The sequence below is a fragment of the Nothobranchius furzeri genome, chromosome 19 (assembly GCF_043380555.1).
Source record: "Nothobranchius furzeri strain GRZ-AD chromosome 19, NfurGRZ-RIMD1, whole genome shotgun sequence".
In the NCBI taxonomy this organism is placed as follows: domain Eukaryota; kingdom Metazoa; phylum Chordata; class Actinopteri; order Cyprinodontiformes; family Nothobranchiidae; genus Nothobranchius; species Nothobranchius furzeri.
In genome coordinates, this window is record NC_091759.1 from 17,138,714 (window position 1) to 17,157,565 (window position 18,852).

The following is an 18,852-nucleotide window of genomic DNA, read 5'->3' on the forward strand; positions in this document are numbered from 1 at the left end:
AGTCCAGAGTCATGTCTACTAATGTCCTTGTCCCAGTAAGAAACCAAACATCTCTGAGCCGTAGTTTTCCACGTGACTTTTTACCTGACAGTCAAAAACAAAAAACAAAATATTTGGTTAGCAGGAAGCTGTGCCACCTTCTTCTGTTGCCTCTTGAGTGAGATCTCATAGTGAGGATCTGTAGTTCAGTTCAGGTCCAGTTTAATATGGGCATGCAAAAAGCTCCCCGTAGCAACATCTGACAGCAGCTTTCCCTAATGTTGTGTAATCGTAAAATATCCAGATGTGCCAGAACTTCTACTGCATCCAGTTTCTGGTCCTTCCATCCTGCAGGTTGAGTAAGAACATGTTTAAAGTTTGTCAGGTCCAAATAAGTGTAACAGTAGTTTCTTAGGATAGTGCTTAAACAAAATTGCCTGCAATAACACACATGTAAAAGGTAAAATAGTACTTTTGTATCACCTAGGTGATTCCCGAAGAATGTGAATCTAGCACAGCGTCAGCATAATTTCAGGCAGTTGCTGGCCAGTAGAGTTAAAGCCTAAAAAGACCAACAATATCTGAAAATCCTGGTTTAAAGGCACAAGAAAAGCTGCAGCAGAGACCTGAGGGGTTCACCATCCTCCTGTTGATCATATACCTCTTCTACAGCACGGTGGAGGTCTGTCGGGTTGCGGGCAGAAACAGAGGAAAATTAACTCACTATATAAACATGAGTTCTAGCTGTTTTTCTTCAGAAAAAATTGCATGTCTGCTTTTTCTGGAAGCAGACATGCAATTTTTTGACTGATTTTGCCCCCAACTGTTGAAAATGTGCGTTCAGCTGGTGTTGAGGATGCTTGGCTGCAGAGGTACGTTTAAGCCTGGTTCATGCTTCTCCGTCAGCTCCACGAGGGACAGACACGCACGGATTGACGGAAGCGTTTTGCTCTCTTACTTCTCCGTCTCCTGGAGAGTGTTGCAAAGCAATTCCCCGGCAGGACCACAGAGGGCGTAGCGCTGTTCTGTGGTATCCTGTCATGTATCGGTCCAAGTCTTACTATTGTTTTTTGTACAAAAGAGACTTTTAACACAGACAAATTTGTCTCTCATCCTCCTCCACCTCTTCCTGCGCTCGCCACCTCTAAACCCACGTTTCCTGTCATTTCCGTCCATAAATAAAACGCTTGCTGCACATCTTTTCACTCCTCCAGTCACGGGAATTAAACGTTCATGTTTTTAGAGTTCTTTTGCGAGGTATTCTTCAAGCTTCTCCGTGTCTGCTGCTAGTTATCCTCGACTCTCTTTATGTTTTTGAGGGCGCAATGCCGGCGGTGTAGACGACAGCCACGTCCTGACCAATCACAAGCTTGCGTTGTCCGTCTCGACTGACGTATGTTTAGAAAAGAGAGCTCGACTCCGTCCGTCCTTGCGAAGCTCTCCGGCAGGCCCGCAAGGACGTTGCGTGTCTCCGCGCTGACGCAGACGGAGAAGCATGAATCAGGCTGTACAGTTGTGTCCAGTAATGGCAAAATCTTCGTTTTCCACCAGCACTCAACAGGGTTAACGCTCACCAACAATGAAGGAAACCTGTACAGTTTCAGCTCCACATGAACCTGGTCTGTGGTGGTGATTGCTTCTATTTTCTGATCTTCCAAAAAAGTAGTTCCTCAAAGGCTGAAAGCCGGTGTCACTTCTGTTTATATTACATTTTAAATACAGGAAGGAAATATTAGAGAAATCATATTTTCCATCTTGATAACGAGGTACATAAATAAATATATACACACCTCTGTGCTTGCTGCTTGATCTTCCTCTGAGGGGTTCCAGCTCGGCACTCGGGTGTTCTGGTTTGCTGAATTGGAAAATATGTGGTAATACATCAAATTTAATACATTAGGACAATCAACACGAAACGTCAAATAAAAGCCACAATAATGCTCACTTTTGATGATTCTGCAGCTCCTCTTCACGTGTTCTCCATAGGTCTCATGTTAACAGCAACACTAAATACAAGAAGCAGAAGACTAGCCTTCCAGTAATACTAATGCTTCACTTCCTGTCAATAATAACAATCCTGTTGAACGCTAGGTAAACAAACATCAGAGAGGTTCGTTCATGGCGTATTTGTGCTTTTATTTTTATTTGTTTATTATTGCTTACCTCTGGAACTGTCTGTGATGTTAGCTTCAGCTCACAAGGTGATTCCATGCGCGTTGAGTTGCTTTGACAAATCGCAGAGATTCCCATATTTCGTGGAACAAATCTTGCTTATGTTGCAATTTCCTCTGTTCCCGTTATCTTTTACAAACCGCAGCCGAACATTGTGGGAGGCATTTTCAACATTTAGCTTGTAGGAGATGTATTGAAAGGGAGAGGAGGGGGCTGTGTGTGAGTAAACAAGCTTGTCTTCTCTGCACATCATGTGACATGGTGCCGGTGCCAGCAGGAAAAGAATTGGAGCATCACAGTAACAGGGACTGAAAAAGTGTCAAAAAATGTTTGTTCTGTACCAAAGAGGTGCAGATTTTGGTACCCATCACTAGCCCAAACACATTTACCTTTGCTTTTTCCTCAGTGTACATGAGAAACCCTCAGATGCCTCCATACGGGTCCCCTGGACAGCCTGGCTCTGCTTTATCTCCACGCCAGCCTTCGGGAGGCCAGATGCATGGTGGGATGGGATCTTATCCCCAGAACAACACCATGGGAAACTACGGTCCTCAGGGGGGCCAGTATGGCCCACAAGGTAAGGCACCTTTGTAGATGTGATGGGTAAAGAGCAGCTGGAGAGCATGAACACGTGGTTTTAGATGCCCCGTTTCTTTGATGGGCAAATTTCCACTTACTTTGTATCATTTATGCAATGATACTCCTTCACTTTGAAGTCTTGGATGGTTTCTGTGGGCTTTGAAGAACTTCTGCCATGAGTCATGGTAGCAAACAGCGGGGCCAGATAAAACCTGTCTCATCAGGCTGCTCATCAGAACAGGTGGCTTTAGAGCTGGGCTGGTGAAACAAAGCAAGGACCTGCAGATGTATTTAATCTGTCAGAAAGTCTAAGACAATTATTAAATGTGTGACTCATTTGTAACACTTCCAGGTTATTCCAGGCAGCCTGGTTACACGGGGATGCCCAACGCCAACTATTCCAGTGGTCCAGGGATGGGTGGCTCTATGAACCCCATGTCAGGTCAGGGAGGCGGCGCTCCGTATGGAAACATGCCTCCTGGGAGGATAGGTCCTGGACAGATGGGCGCACGGCCCTACGGTCCTGGCATGGGCTCCAACATGGCTGGCATGCCTCCCCAGGTGGGGTCCGGGATGTGTCCCCCTCCAGGCATGAACAGGAAGGAGGGTGGCCCCCCCATGCATCACGGTCCCACTAACTCTATACACAACAGGTGGGGGCTTCAGTGACACATTTGGAAGCACTTGTGTTTGTGTATTTGATGCCCTAGTACTGCAGACTTGGTGGTTAAAAAACAGCATTTTTTAAATAATTTTCCTCCAATCTTGGGTGGAGATTTAATCCACAAAGTGAGCATGGGCCTGGTCGTTGCCGTGTACATAAACTGATGCTTCCAAGAAAATAAGCCCAACATTGTAAAATCTGAAAGCAAAGGCGTAGATTTCATTTAAATCTAAAGGTCAGTTCAGTTCATTTTTATTTCAAACATTTCACACATATGTCATTACAAAATATCATTCCATTATTTGTTTGAAAAGGAGTAGGCAGAAGTATTTACTTATTTGTCCCTACCCCCAATTTTTACTTCTTATTCATTTAATTTTCTTTCAATCTTAAACAAATAACCTATGAGAAAAGAAAAAAATATATATATTAAAACAAAAAAAACAAAACAACATATGAAAAACAGAGAATGTGTAAATTTGCAGATTCACCATTTATGGGGAAAAAAGCAAACAAACAAACAAACCAAAAACACCGAAAAAGAAGCACAACAACCTAACCAGCCACATTACCATCCTGGGTTAACCCTGTTTTCTTCATTCTTACACTTATTTAAAATTAGGTTTTTATATTTTACTTTAAACTGGTTTATGTTTTTACTTTCTTTTATTTCTTCTGTTAGACTGTTCCATAATTTAACTCCTGCAATTGTGATTGACATCGTTGTTAAAGTTGTTCTAGCACTTTGTATTTTTAAATTCCATTTCCCTCTTAAGTTATACCCACCTTCTCTTTCTTTGAACAATACACAGAATTCTTTTGGAAGCAATTTATTTCTTGCTTTATGCATTATTTGTGCTGTTTTGAGCTTCACCAAGTCTTGGAATTTAATAACTTGCATTTCGACAGAGTGCATTTGTATGGTCCCTGTACCCCACATTATTTATTATTCTAATGGCCTTTTTCTGTATTATAGTTATCGTCTGTATGTTGCTTTTGTATGCTTCCCCAGACCTCTACTCAGTAACTCATATATGGCAGTAGTAAAGCACAGTATAACATGTGCAGGGCTTTCTGATCCAACATCTTCTGTGCTTTCCCCAGGATGGCAACGACCCGTGCCAATTTCCCCCGAACATAAGTAATGTGTGGCTTCCAACAGAGCTTATGGTCAATGATCACACCAAGAAATTTTATTTCATTTACTCTTTCTAAATATTCATTATCCACACATATTTCTATTCTGATGTTTTTCTTTTGGTAAATCTGGTTTTATATTGATTCAATGATAATTTATTTATATCAAACCACTTTTTTAATATCGTCAATTCCTGTGTGATCAACTCCAAAACCTGTGTCAATTCCACATCTGAACAAAGTATATTTGTGTCATCTGCAAATATTACAAACTTTAAAATTTTTGATACTCAGCAGATATCGTTTAAGTGCATAATAAACAATTTAGGGCCCAGTACTGAACCGTGAGGTACTCCACAAGCTATATCCATCAAATCAGATTTATATTCATTTATTTGTACATATTGTTTCCTATTCCTTACATAACTTTTTAACCAGCCCCCAACGATTCCCCTAAACCCGTACCTTTCCAGTTTTTAATAGAATTTCATGATTAACAGTATTAAACGCCTTTTTTAGGTCTAAAAAAAGTCCGAGTGTGCATACCTCTTATTATCCATACAGTCCGTTATCTTTTCCATTAAATCTGTCAATGCCAAAGCTGTTGATCCGTTGCTTCTGGACCCAAAGTGGCTATCTGTCAGTAATTCATATTTTTCCACAAAACTGTCAAATCTTTTTATGAAAAGTCTTTCCAGTATCTTAGAGAACTGGGAGAGTATCGACACTGGTCTATCGTTTGTAAAATGATGCCTTCACTGGTTTTGTATATGGGAATAACTTTAGCAACTTTCATATCTGGTGGAAAAAGCCCTTTTTGAAATGACAAGTTGAATATATATTTTAAGGGTTTTACAATACCATCAATGACTGTTTTTACTGTTACCATATCAATATCATTCCAATTTGTACTGTTTTTGTTCTTAAGTCCTCTAACTATGCCATAGATCTCTTTCTCTTCCACTTCTCTCAAAAATATTGAGCTTCTATTCCTTTCATTATTTTCACCAGTGTCCCTTTCTATTCCATCAGCCTTTATTTCTTCTGCCAGTTTTGGCCCTATGTTTACGGAGAATACACATTTATGTTGTTTAGTCATGTTCTGCACTTTACAAAATGTGCCGTCTGAAAGGATTTTGTCTTCTCCAGACCGCCGGGCTACCCAAGCATGCCCCAGGGCATGATGGGAGCAGGCTCTCCATACGGCCCAGGCATGAATAGCATGCACGGTGTGATGAATCAGGGAGGGCCAGGGTCTTATCCAATGGGTGGAAACATGACCAACAGCTCCCCAGGTGAGTTCGTCTTCCGCTGCAGGATTATCAGGTTACATTTGGGATTTAATGTGTGTTCCTAGACAGCTAATGTTTGTTGTTGTTTTGGTTTCCCTGTAAACATCCAGGAATGACTCCTAGCTCTGAGTTTGGTATGGACAAAATGAACCCCACCCAAAAGATCAACAACAAAGTCGAGGGGACTCCAAAGCCTGAATCCAAAAAGGTCAGAAATCAAAGTGCAGATGGTAATCGTGCTCTTTCTCCTGAGGTATTTCTTCCATCTAATGGTTTTTACACTCTACAGAAGTCGAGTTCTTCCACTATCACTAATGAAAAGATCACTCGGCTGTATGAGCTCGGTCCTGAGCCTGAGAGGAAGATGTGGGTGGACCGGTACCTGGCTTTTGCCGAGGAAAAGGCCATGGGCATGAACAATCTTCCTGCTGTCGGCCGTAAGCCTCTCGATCTCTTCAGACTCTATGTGTCCGTCAAAGAGATTGGTGGTCTCACCCAGGTGTGCTGGTGGTTTTTACCTGTTTCACATGAATATCTGAGTTTCAGAGAGAATTCTCTGTAACTCATGAGAACATTTTTACCTCTAGGTGAACAAAAACAAAAAGTGGAGGGAGCTGGCCACTAACCTGAATGTGGGCACGTCGAGCAGCGCGGCGAGCTCGCTAAAGAAACAGTACATCCAGTGTTTGTATGCCTTCGAGTGCAAGATCGAACGTGGTGAAGACCCACCTCCGGACTTTTTCAACACGGATACAAAAAAGAACCAAACGAAGATCCAGCCTCCGAGCCCAGGTGAGCCCCGCCTCTCAGTTGGCCTAACTTCATGCCAACGCCGTCCATCAGTGGGCTGGTGTAGCATATAGCATAATTAGGGCAGCGTTGTTGTATGTTGTTGCTTTCTTCATAAATCCTTGCTGTGGTTCTGGATTTAAAACGTAAAAGTGACAAAAATATTCTCTCAGAAGTTTAAGAAGCATTATTGGCTGAAGGACTACCCCAACTTTACCTTGATTGGTCCTTGGTCCGACTGGTTGAAATTTCTCTAAACCCTGTTGGTCAAGGTTAGGGTTAGGATCAAGCAGTGGTCAGGCGAAAGTTGGCCTGGAAGTGGAATGGTGGTCCACGGACCAGGCTGTTGCCTAGAACAGATGCATGTTCTTGCTGCAAGGAGCAACCACGTGCTGATTCAGTCGGGCCGAGACCCGTTTTGTCAGATGCAAAACACAGCGTCATGGTTACAGGAGACGTCAGGATGTCGGCTGGCATCTGTCCTCCAGTTAGTTGGAGGGAGGAATCCGTCAGCGGTGCTTTGTGGCTGCCCGGCCTGTCGCCTCAGTAGCGAGGCAACAGTCCTCTGGAGATTAGCACTGAGGAGGAAATTATGAATGAGGACAGGGCTTTTGTGTGTGTGTAGAGTCACATGATTCAGTCTGTTTCTCCCTGTTTCTGCCATGCTACTTTTAATATCCTTGTGAGATCCTCCACCTCCCCTTTCCTTCCCCTCATCTTTGTAGAGGGAAATCCCTGCCCAGAGGGAGCAGGGGGGAGGGGGGGGGGGAGTTGGTGTGTGTGTGTGTGTGAGAACTGGAGAGGCTGATGTGAGAAAATGTGAATAAATGTGACCTGGCAGTGACCCCAGTGGTGTGTGTGTGCATGTGTATGTGCTGGTGTAATGAATGGGAACCTGTGACTCATCAGCCTGCCATGCTAATAGTGAGAGCTAAGCTGAAGTTAAGGATGAGCGCTACACATCCTGACAACACAAACAAACCATCACTCACTCACGCCCTCGGCTGTCTTTCGTCTCTACACACCTCAGCAGCAGTCGGTCCGTGCCACGGTGCAACCACAGAGTCGCGTGGATTTCCATTAAACCAGGCTTCTTTATTCAGTGAAGCCACAGATAAGTTCATCGTGGGGTTTAGGATTGTTGAAACCTGCGTGTGTCCAGAAGGGCCTCTCAATACTCTCGTCTTCATTCATTCAACAGAAGGAAAGGAGAAACAGTATGCAACATTGCCCATATACTTAATAGTTTAATTCTTGTTTTGCAGCTGGTTCAGGGTCCCTCCAAGGACCCCAAACCCCACAGTCCACTACTAGCTCAATGGCAGAAGGGGGAGACCTGAAACCCCCCACCCCAGCGTCCACTCCCCACTCACAAATGCCTCCAATGCCCGGCGTCAGGTAAGAAGCTGAAGCCACAGTATCAAGTTTCTATGGTGTTAATGGTGTCATCACAGCATGCAGGGAAGATGCTTGTGGGTAGATGCTAACTCAGCACCGTGACTTTTTGATGACATTATATAAGAAGCATAAAAATTTTTGAGACATCAGGGGCTTTGGAAGATGAGCATGGAGTGCATCTATTTCATAATAATAATAATATATATATTATTATAATAGATAATAATAATATAATATAATAATAATGTCTAATAAAAACAAATCATTGTTTTAGGAAATAAAGTGTAATTATGTCAGAATTAACTGGGTGATTAAAAATACCATACCAATCAATAGTTGGTATGCAAACTGTTAATGCCAACATGGTAAAGATGTTTGTATTTAAAATGGTCTTTTCTAAAATCGCTCACTTGGAGTCGCAAATGCTAAACAGGAAACAGTCGTTTACCCCATCACCTGCATTAGCCGCCACACAGAATTTGCCAGAGAAATGATCAAGTAGGAAAAAGCCAGTCTCTTCACATGGGAAATTAGCATTCATGGCCCCGCCCACCTTGACTTTTGACTGCTGAAGGCAGTGTTTATTTAGCAGTGGGAGATCAGAATACGTCTCTGTTAGTAGAAGCTAACTCTTAGCATTAGCAATTCAGTAACATGGCGAAACATGTTCAGGCTTGTATTATTTATGGAGGCGACACATCGGTGTTACACTTAAGAATGACGAGCAAAGGCAGTGGAAGAGTCACGCTGCTGTTAGCCAATCGAAGGAGAGGTGTTTAAATAACAGGTCAAGACGCTGTGCAGCAGCGTTTTTGTTCCCTAGAAAATGACTCGCATGGCATTAATTCATAATAGACCACAGCAGATTTATTGAAAAAACGTGAGTGAAGGAGACCTTTAAATGAAGAACACTGTGATTTTGGTAACATGGTTGGTGTCCTCCTACAGAAGTAGTGTTAATCTTCAAGACCCCTTTGCTGATGGCGGAGACCCAGTATTTTCCAGGAGGAATGCCATGACTCCCAACTCTCAGGGCTACCAGCCTGGGATGAGTGGTCCAGAGATTATGGGCCGAATGGGTCCTTACGAGTCAAATAAGGACCCCTTTGGAGGCATGAGGAAAGGTGCGTATTGGACACATCACCATTACAAATGTTACTGAAGGAATCTGACATTAATAAGCTGAAGTAAACAGCTCTAGATGCAAGTTTTTACACCTGATATTAAAAAGCTGTCCTTGAATTTGCTTCAGTACATCAAATAAGGCAGCTAGAGTACCGGAGCACCTCTAAAGGTGATCTGAGTGAAGCATGCTCACAGCTGTTTAACACAGTTTAAATGAACATCGATGAATGCAAGTGTCTGGTGTGAATGGGGTCACCATACCTGGGGTTGTTTGTTTTAGCTGGAGAACAGTTCATGCCACCTGGCCCCAACAGCGGAATGGGTGAGCAGTACAACAGAGGACCACCTGGGCCGATGGGCAACATTCCCATGGGCCAGAGGCAACAGTACCCGTATGGATTTGATCGAAGGTAAACATCTGCCTCTCCAAGTTGTGTTGTGCAAAAATTAAGAGATGATCAGCTCCGCTGTCCAGTGCCCTGCTGTTTATTCACCACAGCTACTGGGGCTGTTTGTTGGGTTTTCAGACAAGAACAAGGCATGGGCCCTGATGGCAACATGGGGCCTGGAGCACCTCAGCCCAACATGATGCCTTCTGGTGCAGATGCAGGGATGTATTCACCCAGCCGTCCTCCACCACAGCAGCGGTTAGTACAGCAGGGCCTGGCATGGAAAATCTGGCTGAAAGCATTTAGCCTCTGTGGTCATGGCCGACTGCAGGGATGTTGTTACAACTTTATAGCAGCACAATCGCTGAAGAGAAGGATGTTCTATTGTGAGCTTTTGTTTTGTTGTTTTCAGGCATGAGGCCTATACAAATCAATATCCTGGTCAAGGAGCGCCCCCTGGTGGCCCATACCCAAATCAACAGCCAGGAATGTTCCAACAGCAGCAGCCGGTACGGACATTTTTTTCAGGGTTTCCAGGACTATTCCTCTAGCCTATTCATTATTATTTAGTAATTATAGATAACTCGTGGCATGGTTTCTCTTCCCATGTCTTGTATTCCAGCAGTAAAACATTTACGTGCAAACAAACTAATTGAAGTCACTAATTATATGAATCTATTGGCAGAACTATAAACGTCCGGTAGATGGAGGGTATGGACCTCCAGCCAAGCGTCATGAGGGAGAGATGTACAACGTTCCTTACAGTGGTCAGCAACAGCCTGGACCCCAGCCCTCTGGGCACCAGGGCCAGCAGGACATGTATAACCAGTATAATCCATATCCAGGTGGAGATCGCAGACCACCTGGCCCACAGAGCCAGTTTCCCTTCCCATTTGGACGGGACAGAGGACCATCATCTGCAGGTCCAAACTCCCAATCCCACATGCCTCCCCAGATAATGGGAAGCCCAATGCCTTCAGGTCCTGATGGACCCCAAGGCCCGGTGTGGCAGGGTCGAAATGAGATGGGCTATCTCAACTATTCCAACAGACAGGGACCACCTGTACCAGGCCAGGGACCTGGGTACCACAGCATGAACCGTTCAGACGAGATGATACCATCAGACCAACGCATGAACCATGAGGGACAGTGGCCTGGTCACGTTAACCAGCGGCAGCCACCGTTTGGCCCTGCAGGCTCTGGACCACCAATGACAAGACCCCTTCCTTCCACCTACCAAACTTCCCAGAACCACATTCCTCAGGTGTCAAGCCCAGCGCCTATGCCCAGGCCAGTGGAGAGCAGGACGTCACCCAGCAAGTCTCCCTACATGCATCCGGGCATCAAGGTGCAGAAAGCAGGTCCTCCAGTGCCCGCCTCGCATATTGGTCAGGCACCTGTGCAACAACCCTTGATTCGACGAGATGTGGCCTTTCCTCCTGGCTCTGTGGAGGCTTCCCAACCGCACCTCAAACCCCGAAGACGGCTCACCATGAAAGAAATCGGTAAAGAACTTCTCGTTTATTCATGATAAGATTAGGCGTTTAGACCATCAGCAGTCGTCTGAGTCCTTCACTGATCTTGTTTTAAGAGCAATTTTATTTTAGAAGTTGTCTTGCAGATCAGACATTACAAACTATCAGGTCAAATCTGCATCTTTTTTTTGCTCAACTGTGTATGCATATACATTTTCTACGTCAATGGAAAGATGGAATATTTGTGATTCCAAAGATGTGCTAATTAGGGTTGCATGGATTAGCCCATTTGACGTTAACCCACTGTAAACACTTCTCCATTACAAATTTTAAAAAAGACAAACATCGTCAACAACCGCCGGGACGTGGGACAGTACGTCCACAACCCAACATATTTAAGCGACGAAAACATTGAAGGATAACTTCAGATGCGTCACTTATCATAACTGCCATTCGCATCCTCATCTTCGCGCTTCAAACTTTTGATCCAATATGTGAAGCTGTGGCAAAAGCTTCAACTATTGGCTGATATGTCAGGAGCCCCGCCCCTCTTTCTCACATGTGTAGCTTAAACCGTTTGTGGTACAGTATGTGGTTGATTGATGCATCAAATCGCCAATGAAACTTTGGAAAAGAATCTCGCATTAGGACTCCTGGTCTGCTTCTGCAGACTGATTAAGAACGATGGCGGTGTGTCATTGCGTTTATCACCCAACGTCATTTAGGCTCAAGAAAATAAGTTTACAAAATGTACATATTGCCCAACCTTAATTTGTGACTTTGTAAAGAGGTAGTAACATGCATTTGTCCATTTTTCCATGTGGTGCCCTTGACTATCCATCGACTTTTATCTGTTGTGTAAAAGACTTAAGGTTTCTCTGACACTTGTGTTTCTGAAGGCACTCCTGAAGCGTGGAGAGTGATGATGTCACTGAAGTCGGGTTTATTAGCTGAAAGCACCTGGGCCCTGGACACCATTAACATTCTACTGTACGACGACAACAGCATCTCTACGTTTAACCTATGCCAGGTAAGTTCAGCACGTCTGTTAAGGTTTTGTCGTTTAGTTATCAGCTGACTGATTTTAAAATTTATTTTGCAGCTACCTGGATTCTTGGAAATGGTTGTGGAGTACTTCAGACGTTGCCTCATTGAGATCTTTGGCATTTTAAAGGAATACGAAGTAGGAGATCCTGGCCAGCGTATCCTATTAGACCCCAATGCAGCAGACGACTCTGACGATGATGTCCTCCTTCCTGAGGGCGAAGACATGCACACAGATGAGGAGGATGAGGAAGATGAGGAGACAGAGGAAACAAAAACCAGTCCTGACGCTTCCTTGCTGGTGCATGTGAAAGAGGAGGAGGAGGAAACCTTTCTGAAAGCTAAGTCCTCAGAGGATGAAGAAGATGAAAAGGAGTCTTCTGCCAAGGAAGCCAGTACTTCTACCTCAGGGTCCCTTCAGGACCCCAATGTTCACTTGGAAAAGCCTAAGCAGGCTAGCAAGTTTGATAAGCTGCCCATAAAGATGGTGCGAAAGAAGAATCCCTTCCTGGGTAACGGTTTTTCCAGACTTGGGCAGCGACAAAGCTTCAACAGTGGCCTCATACACTGGAGCATTGGAGGTGGTGACACTACTGACCACATCCAGACCCACTTTGAGAGTCGGATGGATCTTCTTCAGCAGAGAAAATGCATGACAGCAGCCACCGAAGGCCACAAGAAGAACAAGGTGCCTGGTACCACAGTGGAGAAGCCTAAAAAGTCCAAGTGCTGTGAAGAGGAGATGGCTCGGGAGCAGCATGTTCAGATTTCTGAACCCACCAAGGAACCAGCAGAGAAGACCCCCCCTTCTCTTCCAATTGGTGCACCAGTCACGGCCACCATCGATGACGTGCTATCTGCTCGGCCAGGGTCCGTCACAGAGGAGGTGGTCCGTGGAGGTGCTGAGGAGCAGAAGGAGAATGGCAAGTACCTGTTCAGCATCAACCCTGACCTACAGAGCCGCCGCAACATCAAAATCCTGGAAGACGAGCCACACAGCAAGGACGAAACGCCGCTCAGCACCCTGTTGGACTGGCAGGACTCGCTGGCTCGGCGCTGCATCTGCATCTCCAACATCGTCCGAAGCCTCTCCTTTGTGCCTGGCAACGACTTGGAGATGTCGAAACACCCGAGCCTCTTGTTGCTGTTGGGCCGTCTGGTGCTGCTCCACCACAGGCACCCCGAACGCAAACAGGCCCCCGTGACCTATGAGAAGGAGGAAGAGGAGGATGATGGTGTGAGCTGTGGCAGGGACGAGTGGTGGTGGGACTGCCTCGAGGTGTTACGGGAGAACTGTTTGGTCACTCTGGCAAACATCTCAGGCCAGTTGGACCTTTCCATCTACTCTGAGAGCATATGCCTCCCGCTGCTGGATGGTCTGCTCCACTGGGCTGTTTGCCCTTCAGCAGAGGCCTTGGATCCCTTCCCTACGCTCGGGCCCCACAGCTCCCTTTCACCCCAGAGACTGGTCCTCGAGACCCTCAGCAAGCTCAGCATCCAGGACAACAACGTTGACCTCATTCTGGCAACACCACCATTCAGCCGCTTGGAGAAGCTCTACGGCTCGCTCGTACGTCTCGTCGGTGAGCGGAAGATCGCTGTCTGCCGGGAAATGGCAGTTGTCTTGCTAGCGAACTTAGCTCAGGGTGACAGCCTGGCAGCTCGGGCTATTGCTGTGCAGAAAGGCAGCGTGGGTAACCTGCTGGGGTTCCTAGAGGATAGCCTAGCAGCCACGCAGTACCAACAAAGCCAAAGCTCCCTGCTCCAGATGCAGGGTGGCCCACAGTTTGAGCCAACCAGCGTGGACATGATGCGACGAGCGGCCCGGGCGCTGCATGCCTTGGCCAAGGTGGAGGAAAACCACTTGGAGTTCACTTTGTACGAGTCACGGCTACTTGATATCTCAGTGTCCCCACTTATGAACCCTCTGGTGTCCCAGGTAATCTGTGATGTACTGTTCCTGATTGGCCAGTCGTGACAGCCATTCGGAGCTGTCAGCTCTGCCTCTTTCGGTTCTCCCTCAACCTCCTTTTGTGTGTGAATACGTGAGTGTGGATGTGTGCGAGCGAGCGAAAATAATAAAAACTTTTTTCTTTTTTTAATTTATGCAAAATCACCTTGGACTTCACTGTTTTTCTACCCCAGCTTCTCTCGAAACGAAGGAATATCATGAAGTAGCTGTGGATTTTACCCACCTAGAGTGGGTCGGGACTGGCAGAGAGGAGCACGTGGAGCGCACAGGCTAAAGAACAGAGCGCTGCTGAGTGGGAGGGACTTGTTTTTTAATGAAAAGTAACAAAAATTCAATAAAAAAAGGAAGAAAACAAACTGTAACCAAAGTTGCTGTCTCGTTTACAGTGAGTTTGGAGGATAACACGTGCTCACTTTTCCCCTCAGAGGGGTCGGCAGGGGAAGAGGGACTGGTTGGATGTTGGGAGGCGACGCAGACTCATGGACTGTGACGTGGTATCATTGCTGTAACTCTGGATGCTACTATCCTCGGCCTCACAGGAACCACAACTTTTTGGCTGTGAACGGACGTCTGTGTGGGAAGGCCCGTGCAGTAGATTGTAGGACTTTTATTCTGTACTGTACACCTTACAAACTGTAAACATACTGTAATAATACTGTTTCACACTGAGATACGCTGTCTTGGCAGCAAACTGTAGTTTTTAAAAACAGTTTTAGTTGATGTTGAGAGAGATAACGGCTTTCCCCCCAAAGTATGGTGAACCTACAACACCCCGACCTCTTCTCTTTGTCCCTTGATTGTATGACTTGACCATTATATTAAAGTCACCTATAGGACTGGTCCTTAACGCTAGATGCAGTCCGAGCTGCAGTGTAAATAAGACCTTGTACATTACACTTCTCCTTTTGTCCACTTCTGTTGCTCTTCACCCTTTTTAATATTTGACAAGTTTTCCCCACATTCGATCACACCGACGTGGATTACTTGATGCCCCCCCCATTACTTCAGCGCTTCGCCCTGCTCGGATTTTGTGCTCTTTGGGGAAGGAGGATGTTCAGCTGCTGTTTGATGCCACATCCAGCTAAATTTCTGTTGGTCTCCGGTCTGGGTGTGGAGCGTAAAAACAAAAATCGTGTTTAAGGTTTCATTTGAGCTCCGTCACAAATGATGAACTTGACCCCCGATGAAGATACCGGTTTAATTTAAAAAAGAAAAAAAAAACTTTTTTTTTCAGCAATGCGGATTCTGCATATTTGTATTTCAGATGATGTAGCTAAAGACTTGATGTAAATTCCTTTTATCCCATTTTTTTGGCTTAATGAATATCATTTATTCAGTATGAAATCTTTATACTATATGTTCCACGTGTTAAGAATAAATGTACATGAAATCTTCGTAAGATGTTTGCTGTGGATTTATTTAACATTTCCTTGGATTGATGTGGATAAAGCAGGAATAATCCAAGTCCCAGATTTTTCTGATGAAACTACAGAAACATGTCTGGGAGTACAAACTCTGAAACATGTTAAAAAGAAAATGATCTTTTATATAGCGCCTCAAGATAAAAAAGTATAAAATATTTTTTAATGATTGAAAATATGTTTAAATGAGAAAATAAAGTAAGGAAAGGGAGAAATCAATGGAATAAAGGCAGAATAAGGAGGGTGGTGACAAAGGTCACAAAAGCCAGCTTAAACCTTCCAAAAATGTCAGGTTTATACATCCCTGACCCACCAGAGTTCTTGTCACCTGTGTAAAGCGTTGTAGGCCCACATTTAGGGGTTTGATGGCAGGGACACTAAAGACAAATCATGCTGTATTAAATTACAGGTACATGTACAAAAAATCAATGTTGGGAAGTTTATAATTGTCAATTTAAGTGAAACTATCAAAATAACATGTTTGAATTCCTTACCTGTAATTCTGATTTGGCTCACAGTTAAGGAAAACTCCAAATCTCAACAGGATATAACCAAATGTCAAGTTTCCAAAAATGTTAATTTCCGTCCATCAATTCTGTTGTGCCTCATTTTACTAGGAGTTAGCCTAGCCCCCATCTGCTAAGGTAAGTAAGTAAAAGTTTATTTATATAGCACCTTTTCACATATCACAAAGCGCTGTACAACATGATAAAGTTCAGGGCAAATACCTCTAACCAATATCAAAATAGCAGTGATACAATAGAAAATTAAATCATGAGTATAAAGTGAAGGTGTGAACCCAAACAAGGTGTGATGGAAGCCCACAATGCTGACAGACTTCAGGTCATTGGGGTTTGAACAGAACCCATACTTTGGTTCAGGCCAGACCAGTTTACTTGCCAAACAAGCCCAGTAACCACTGGCATTGTAGTTGAGATGGCACCCCAAAGTTCAGGAAACTTCCAGCTACGTAGATTCTCTTCCAGACTTTAGAAATTTAATCTGAAGACCAGTGAGCAATTTTTTAATTTATCTAGCTAGAGGTGACATGCACATTTCTTTCAACATGCTATGACAGCTTTAGTAGTGACTTATACCGTCTTTCCCATGTTTGTAGGTTACTGACCCAGTCATTTGCACTCGAGTACACAAGCCTGTGGCTTCTTCAGTTTCACGCATATCACTTAGTGCAAAAGCAAAAATTGGGCTTGCCAAAGCTTTTAAATCTGGTGGCAAAAGGATATTTAAATTCCTTAAGGTGAATCCATTGTAATCCTTAACCTGAGTCACTATGCAGCTCTTTGTAGTCAGTGGCACCCTCATCTGGTTAAACAGATGACTTGATGATAACGGCATTGAGGCTTTGCTTTAAGGCTTTGCTTTAATATCAGAACACACAATTGGGGGAGGTTATTTTTTTTTAAACAAACCTCATTCCTACTGGGATCAAAGTCAACCTTTGAAATTAAGACTCAGGAAGTTTTAAATGAAATAATCTTTATTTCAAACCCCTGATTTGCTTCAGTTCCTGTGAAATTAGAAAAACTTTAATACAAGAAATCAGAACATTGAATGTTGAGGGCAGATACTTTTACCTTCTAGACTTTGTGCACTTGGATCCTGCTCCATCCTGAACGGCCACGTTGGAGATGAGGTGTGTAGGGCTGAAGCTTTCGGATGGCCTCCCCTTTCTGGTCAGGTTCCTTCAGCCGTCTGATTGATGAGCCCCCTAGACGGTTGGGGATATCGTGGACGGTCACTGGGGCAAATCCCATAACTGACGAGTCCACTCTGCTGCTTCTGGGGAAGGCCATGTTGTAGACTCCTTTGGAGACGCTGCTGGGTTGGTAGATCTGCACCTGACTCATTGGCCTGTAGCTTCCTTGACCCTCAAATGGTTTTGAGGACTCCATCCGAGGAGAGAACACGGCAGCTTTAGATGCTCCACTGCGACGACTTGAGACCACTCTTTTAGCAGGGCCACGAGCAAAGGTCTGCATCCTCGTGTAGCGCTCACGTGGTCCAGGAGCAACTGGGCCAAACAGGACAGCAGAAGAACTCATTTGCTTGTTGTAAGAAGTCTTTGGAGTAGCGTAGGAAGTTTTCCGTGCTGCAGTTGGCAGAGAAGCCAATCTGAAAGGATAATTCTCCCCAGAAGGACTGTTGGATCTAGAGTCTGCTAGAGACTGTCGAGAAGCTGAACTCAAGGAATAGCGCTCCCTAGAAGGACTCTGGGCAGATCTAGGGCTGCTGGACAGATGCTTTCTAGGCTGTGGCATTTCCCGCTGAGCAGACAAACCTTTCTGCTCGAGATCCTTAAGCTTTTCACTTCGCTGACTCACTGCGGATCCACTTGCAATATCGATAGAAAGACCAAATGAGCGCTTTGGTTCAGCTGGAGCACTAGCCCGTGGAGAGACTGGGCTCTGTCGTTCAGCTGGAGCACTAGCACGTGGAGAGACTGGGCTCTGTCGTTCAGCTGGAGCACTAGCACGTGGAGAGACTGGGCTCTGTCGTTCAGCTGGAGCACTAGCACGTGGAGAGACTGGGCTCTGTCGGTTAAATTTTAACAAGCTACTCTTCACTTTTCTCACTGAACTCCTGGCTGGTTGGGGGAGAGCTTGTGTGTGGCTCCTAGTGAAGAGTCCTTGACCATAACCACTTTTGACCACAGGCTCCGCATTGAAGCTGCTGCTGCTACTCTGCACCGTGCGTGGAGAAATGAGGCCTTGTCTGAGTTGATTCTGGGGATAGCTACCAAATTGTCTCAGTCCATCTGCTAGTGGGAGGCCAACGTTGCTGTTCTGGTAGCTCTGTGCTGCAGGACAGAGAAGACAGGATCATTAAGCAGTGGTGGCAAGTTAAAACGTCAAACATTAAAATGTTGTGACACTTACCTCTTTCAACCAATGAACACACATGCTCTATTTGAACTATGCAAATCAGCAAAATCCTGTTCAGGAAACAAAGACACAATCAGAAACACCATCTGACTCAAATACAAACAAAAGTTAAAAAAAAAAAATATATATATATATATATATATATATATATATCAAACGCTCTTACCCCAAACCAAGTCCACAAGTCATTTCTCTTCTTCACAGCTTAGCTCCAAGCAAGAGAATCAAACAAGCCTTCAGATGCTTTCTCACTGACTCCTTATATACCCCAACCTGCAGCCAGTCAGCTTAATGAGCCTCCACACTTCCTGAGCAGCACCTGCAGCCAATCAGCTTAATGAGCTGATTGGCTGCAGGTGCTGCTCAGGTAGAGAGTGGAGGCTCATCTCATCAGTTTTATGTTGCAGTTGTATCACTAATCAGAATATTTCTATTTTTTAATCCCGACTTTAAAAACATGAGGTGCAGGTGTGATGTGCAGATTGCAAACTTATGTTTTTGTCAGAAAATTAA

General features: G+C 44.7%; 2 protein-coding genes and 1 long non-coding RNA gene across 3 annotated transcripts in view; 1 reads left to right on the forward strand and 2 right to left on the reverse strand.

The window, feature by feature from the left end:
- On the reverse strand, positions 1 to 2,279 carry LOC107396940 (uncharacterized). Its single transcript, XR_008559832.2, has 6 exons — positions 2,143 to 2,279; positions 1,925 to 1,985; positions 1,770 to 1,834; positions 1,554 to 1,675; positions 463 to 663; positions 1 to 327 (listed from the first exon to the last, which is right to left on the reverse strand). It is a non-coding gene; the product is annotated as an uncharacterized lncRNA (long non-coding RNA).
- Positions 1 to 15,409, forward strand: part of arid1ab (AT-rich interactive domain 1Ab) — a 94,774-nt gene extending 79,365 nt beyond the window's left edge. Inside the window, exons 7-20 of the mRNA XM_015976791.3 lie at positions 2,558 to 2,728; positions 3,083 to 3,383; positions 5,681 to 5,826; positions 5,934 to 6,031; positions 6,113 to 6,322; positions 6,411 to 6,615; positions 7,878 to 8,010; positions 8,959 to 9,134; positions 9,416 to 9,545; positions 9,663 to 9,782; positions 9,937 to 10,033; positions 10,210 to 11,029; positions 11,899 to 12,029; positions 12,102 to 15,409. Coding sequence (XP_015832277.1) covers positions 2,558 to 2,728; positions 3,083 to 3,383; positions 5,681 to 5,826; positions 5,934 to 6,031; positions 6,113 to 6,322; positions 6,411 to 6,615; positions 7,878 to 8,010; positions 8,959 to 9,134; positions 9,416 to 9,545; positions 9,663 to 9,782; positions 9,937 to 10,033; positions 10,210 to 11,029; positions 11,899 to 12,029; positions 12,102 to 14,021 — 4,658 coding nt within the window. The 3' untranslated portion in view covers positions 14,022 to 15,409. The remainder of the gene's footprint in view (positions 1 to 2,557; positions 2,729 to 3,082; positions 3,384 to 5,680; positions 5,827 to 5,933; positions 6,032 to 6,112; positions 6,323 to 6,410; positions 6,616 to 7,877; positions 8,011 to 8,958; positions 9,135 to 9,415; positions 9,546 to 9,662; positions 9,783 to 9,936; positions 10,034 to 10,209; positions 11,030 to 11,898; positions 12,030 to 12,101) is intronic.
- A 1,507-nt stretch (positions 15,410 to 16,916) lies between these two features.
- On the reverse strand, positions 16,917 to 18,613 carry LOC107396944 (another transcription unit protein). The gene is made up of 4 exons (XM_015976794.2): positions 18,506 to 18,613; positions 18,334 to 18,389; positions 17,032 to 18,254; positions 16,917 to 16,964 (listed from the first exon to the last, which is right to left on the reverse strand). Exons 1-3 carry the CDS (start codon positions 18,526 to 18,528, stop codon positions 17,035 to 17,037), a joined length of 1,299 nt encoding a protein of 432 aa, XP_015832280.2. The 5' UTR covers positions 18,529 to 18,613; the 3' UTR covers positions 16,917 to 16,964; positions 17,032 to 17,034.
- Positions 18,614 to 18,852: the final 239 nt, after the last annotated feature.

Coding starts and splice junctions, on each gene's coding strand:
- LOC107396944 (XM_015976794.2), bottom strand. CDS start 18,528: ATGACTTGTGGACTTGGTTTGGG. Junction 18,390..18,505: donor ACTTGTGGACTTGGTTTGGG/GTAAGAGCGTTT, acceptor TTTCCTGAACAG/GATTTTGCTGATTTGCATAG. Junction 18,255..18,333: donor GTGTTCATTGGTTGAAAGAG/GTAAGTGTCACA, acceptor TCTGTCCTGCAG/CACAGAGCTACCAGAACAGC.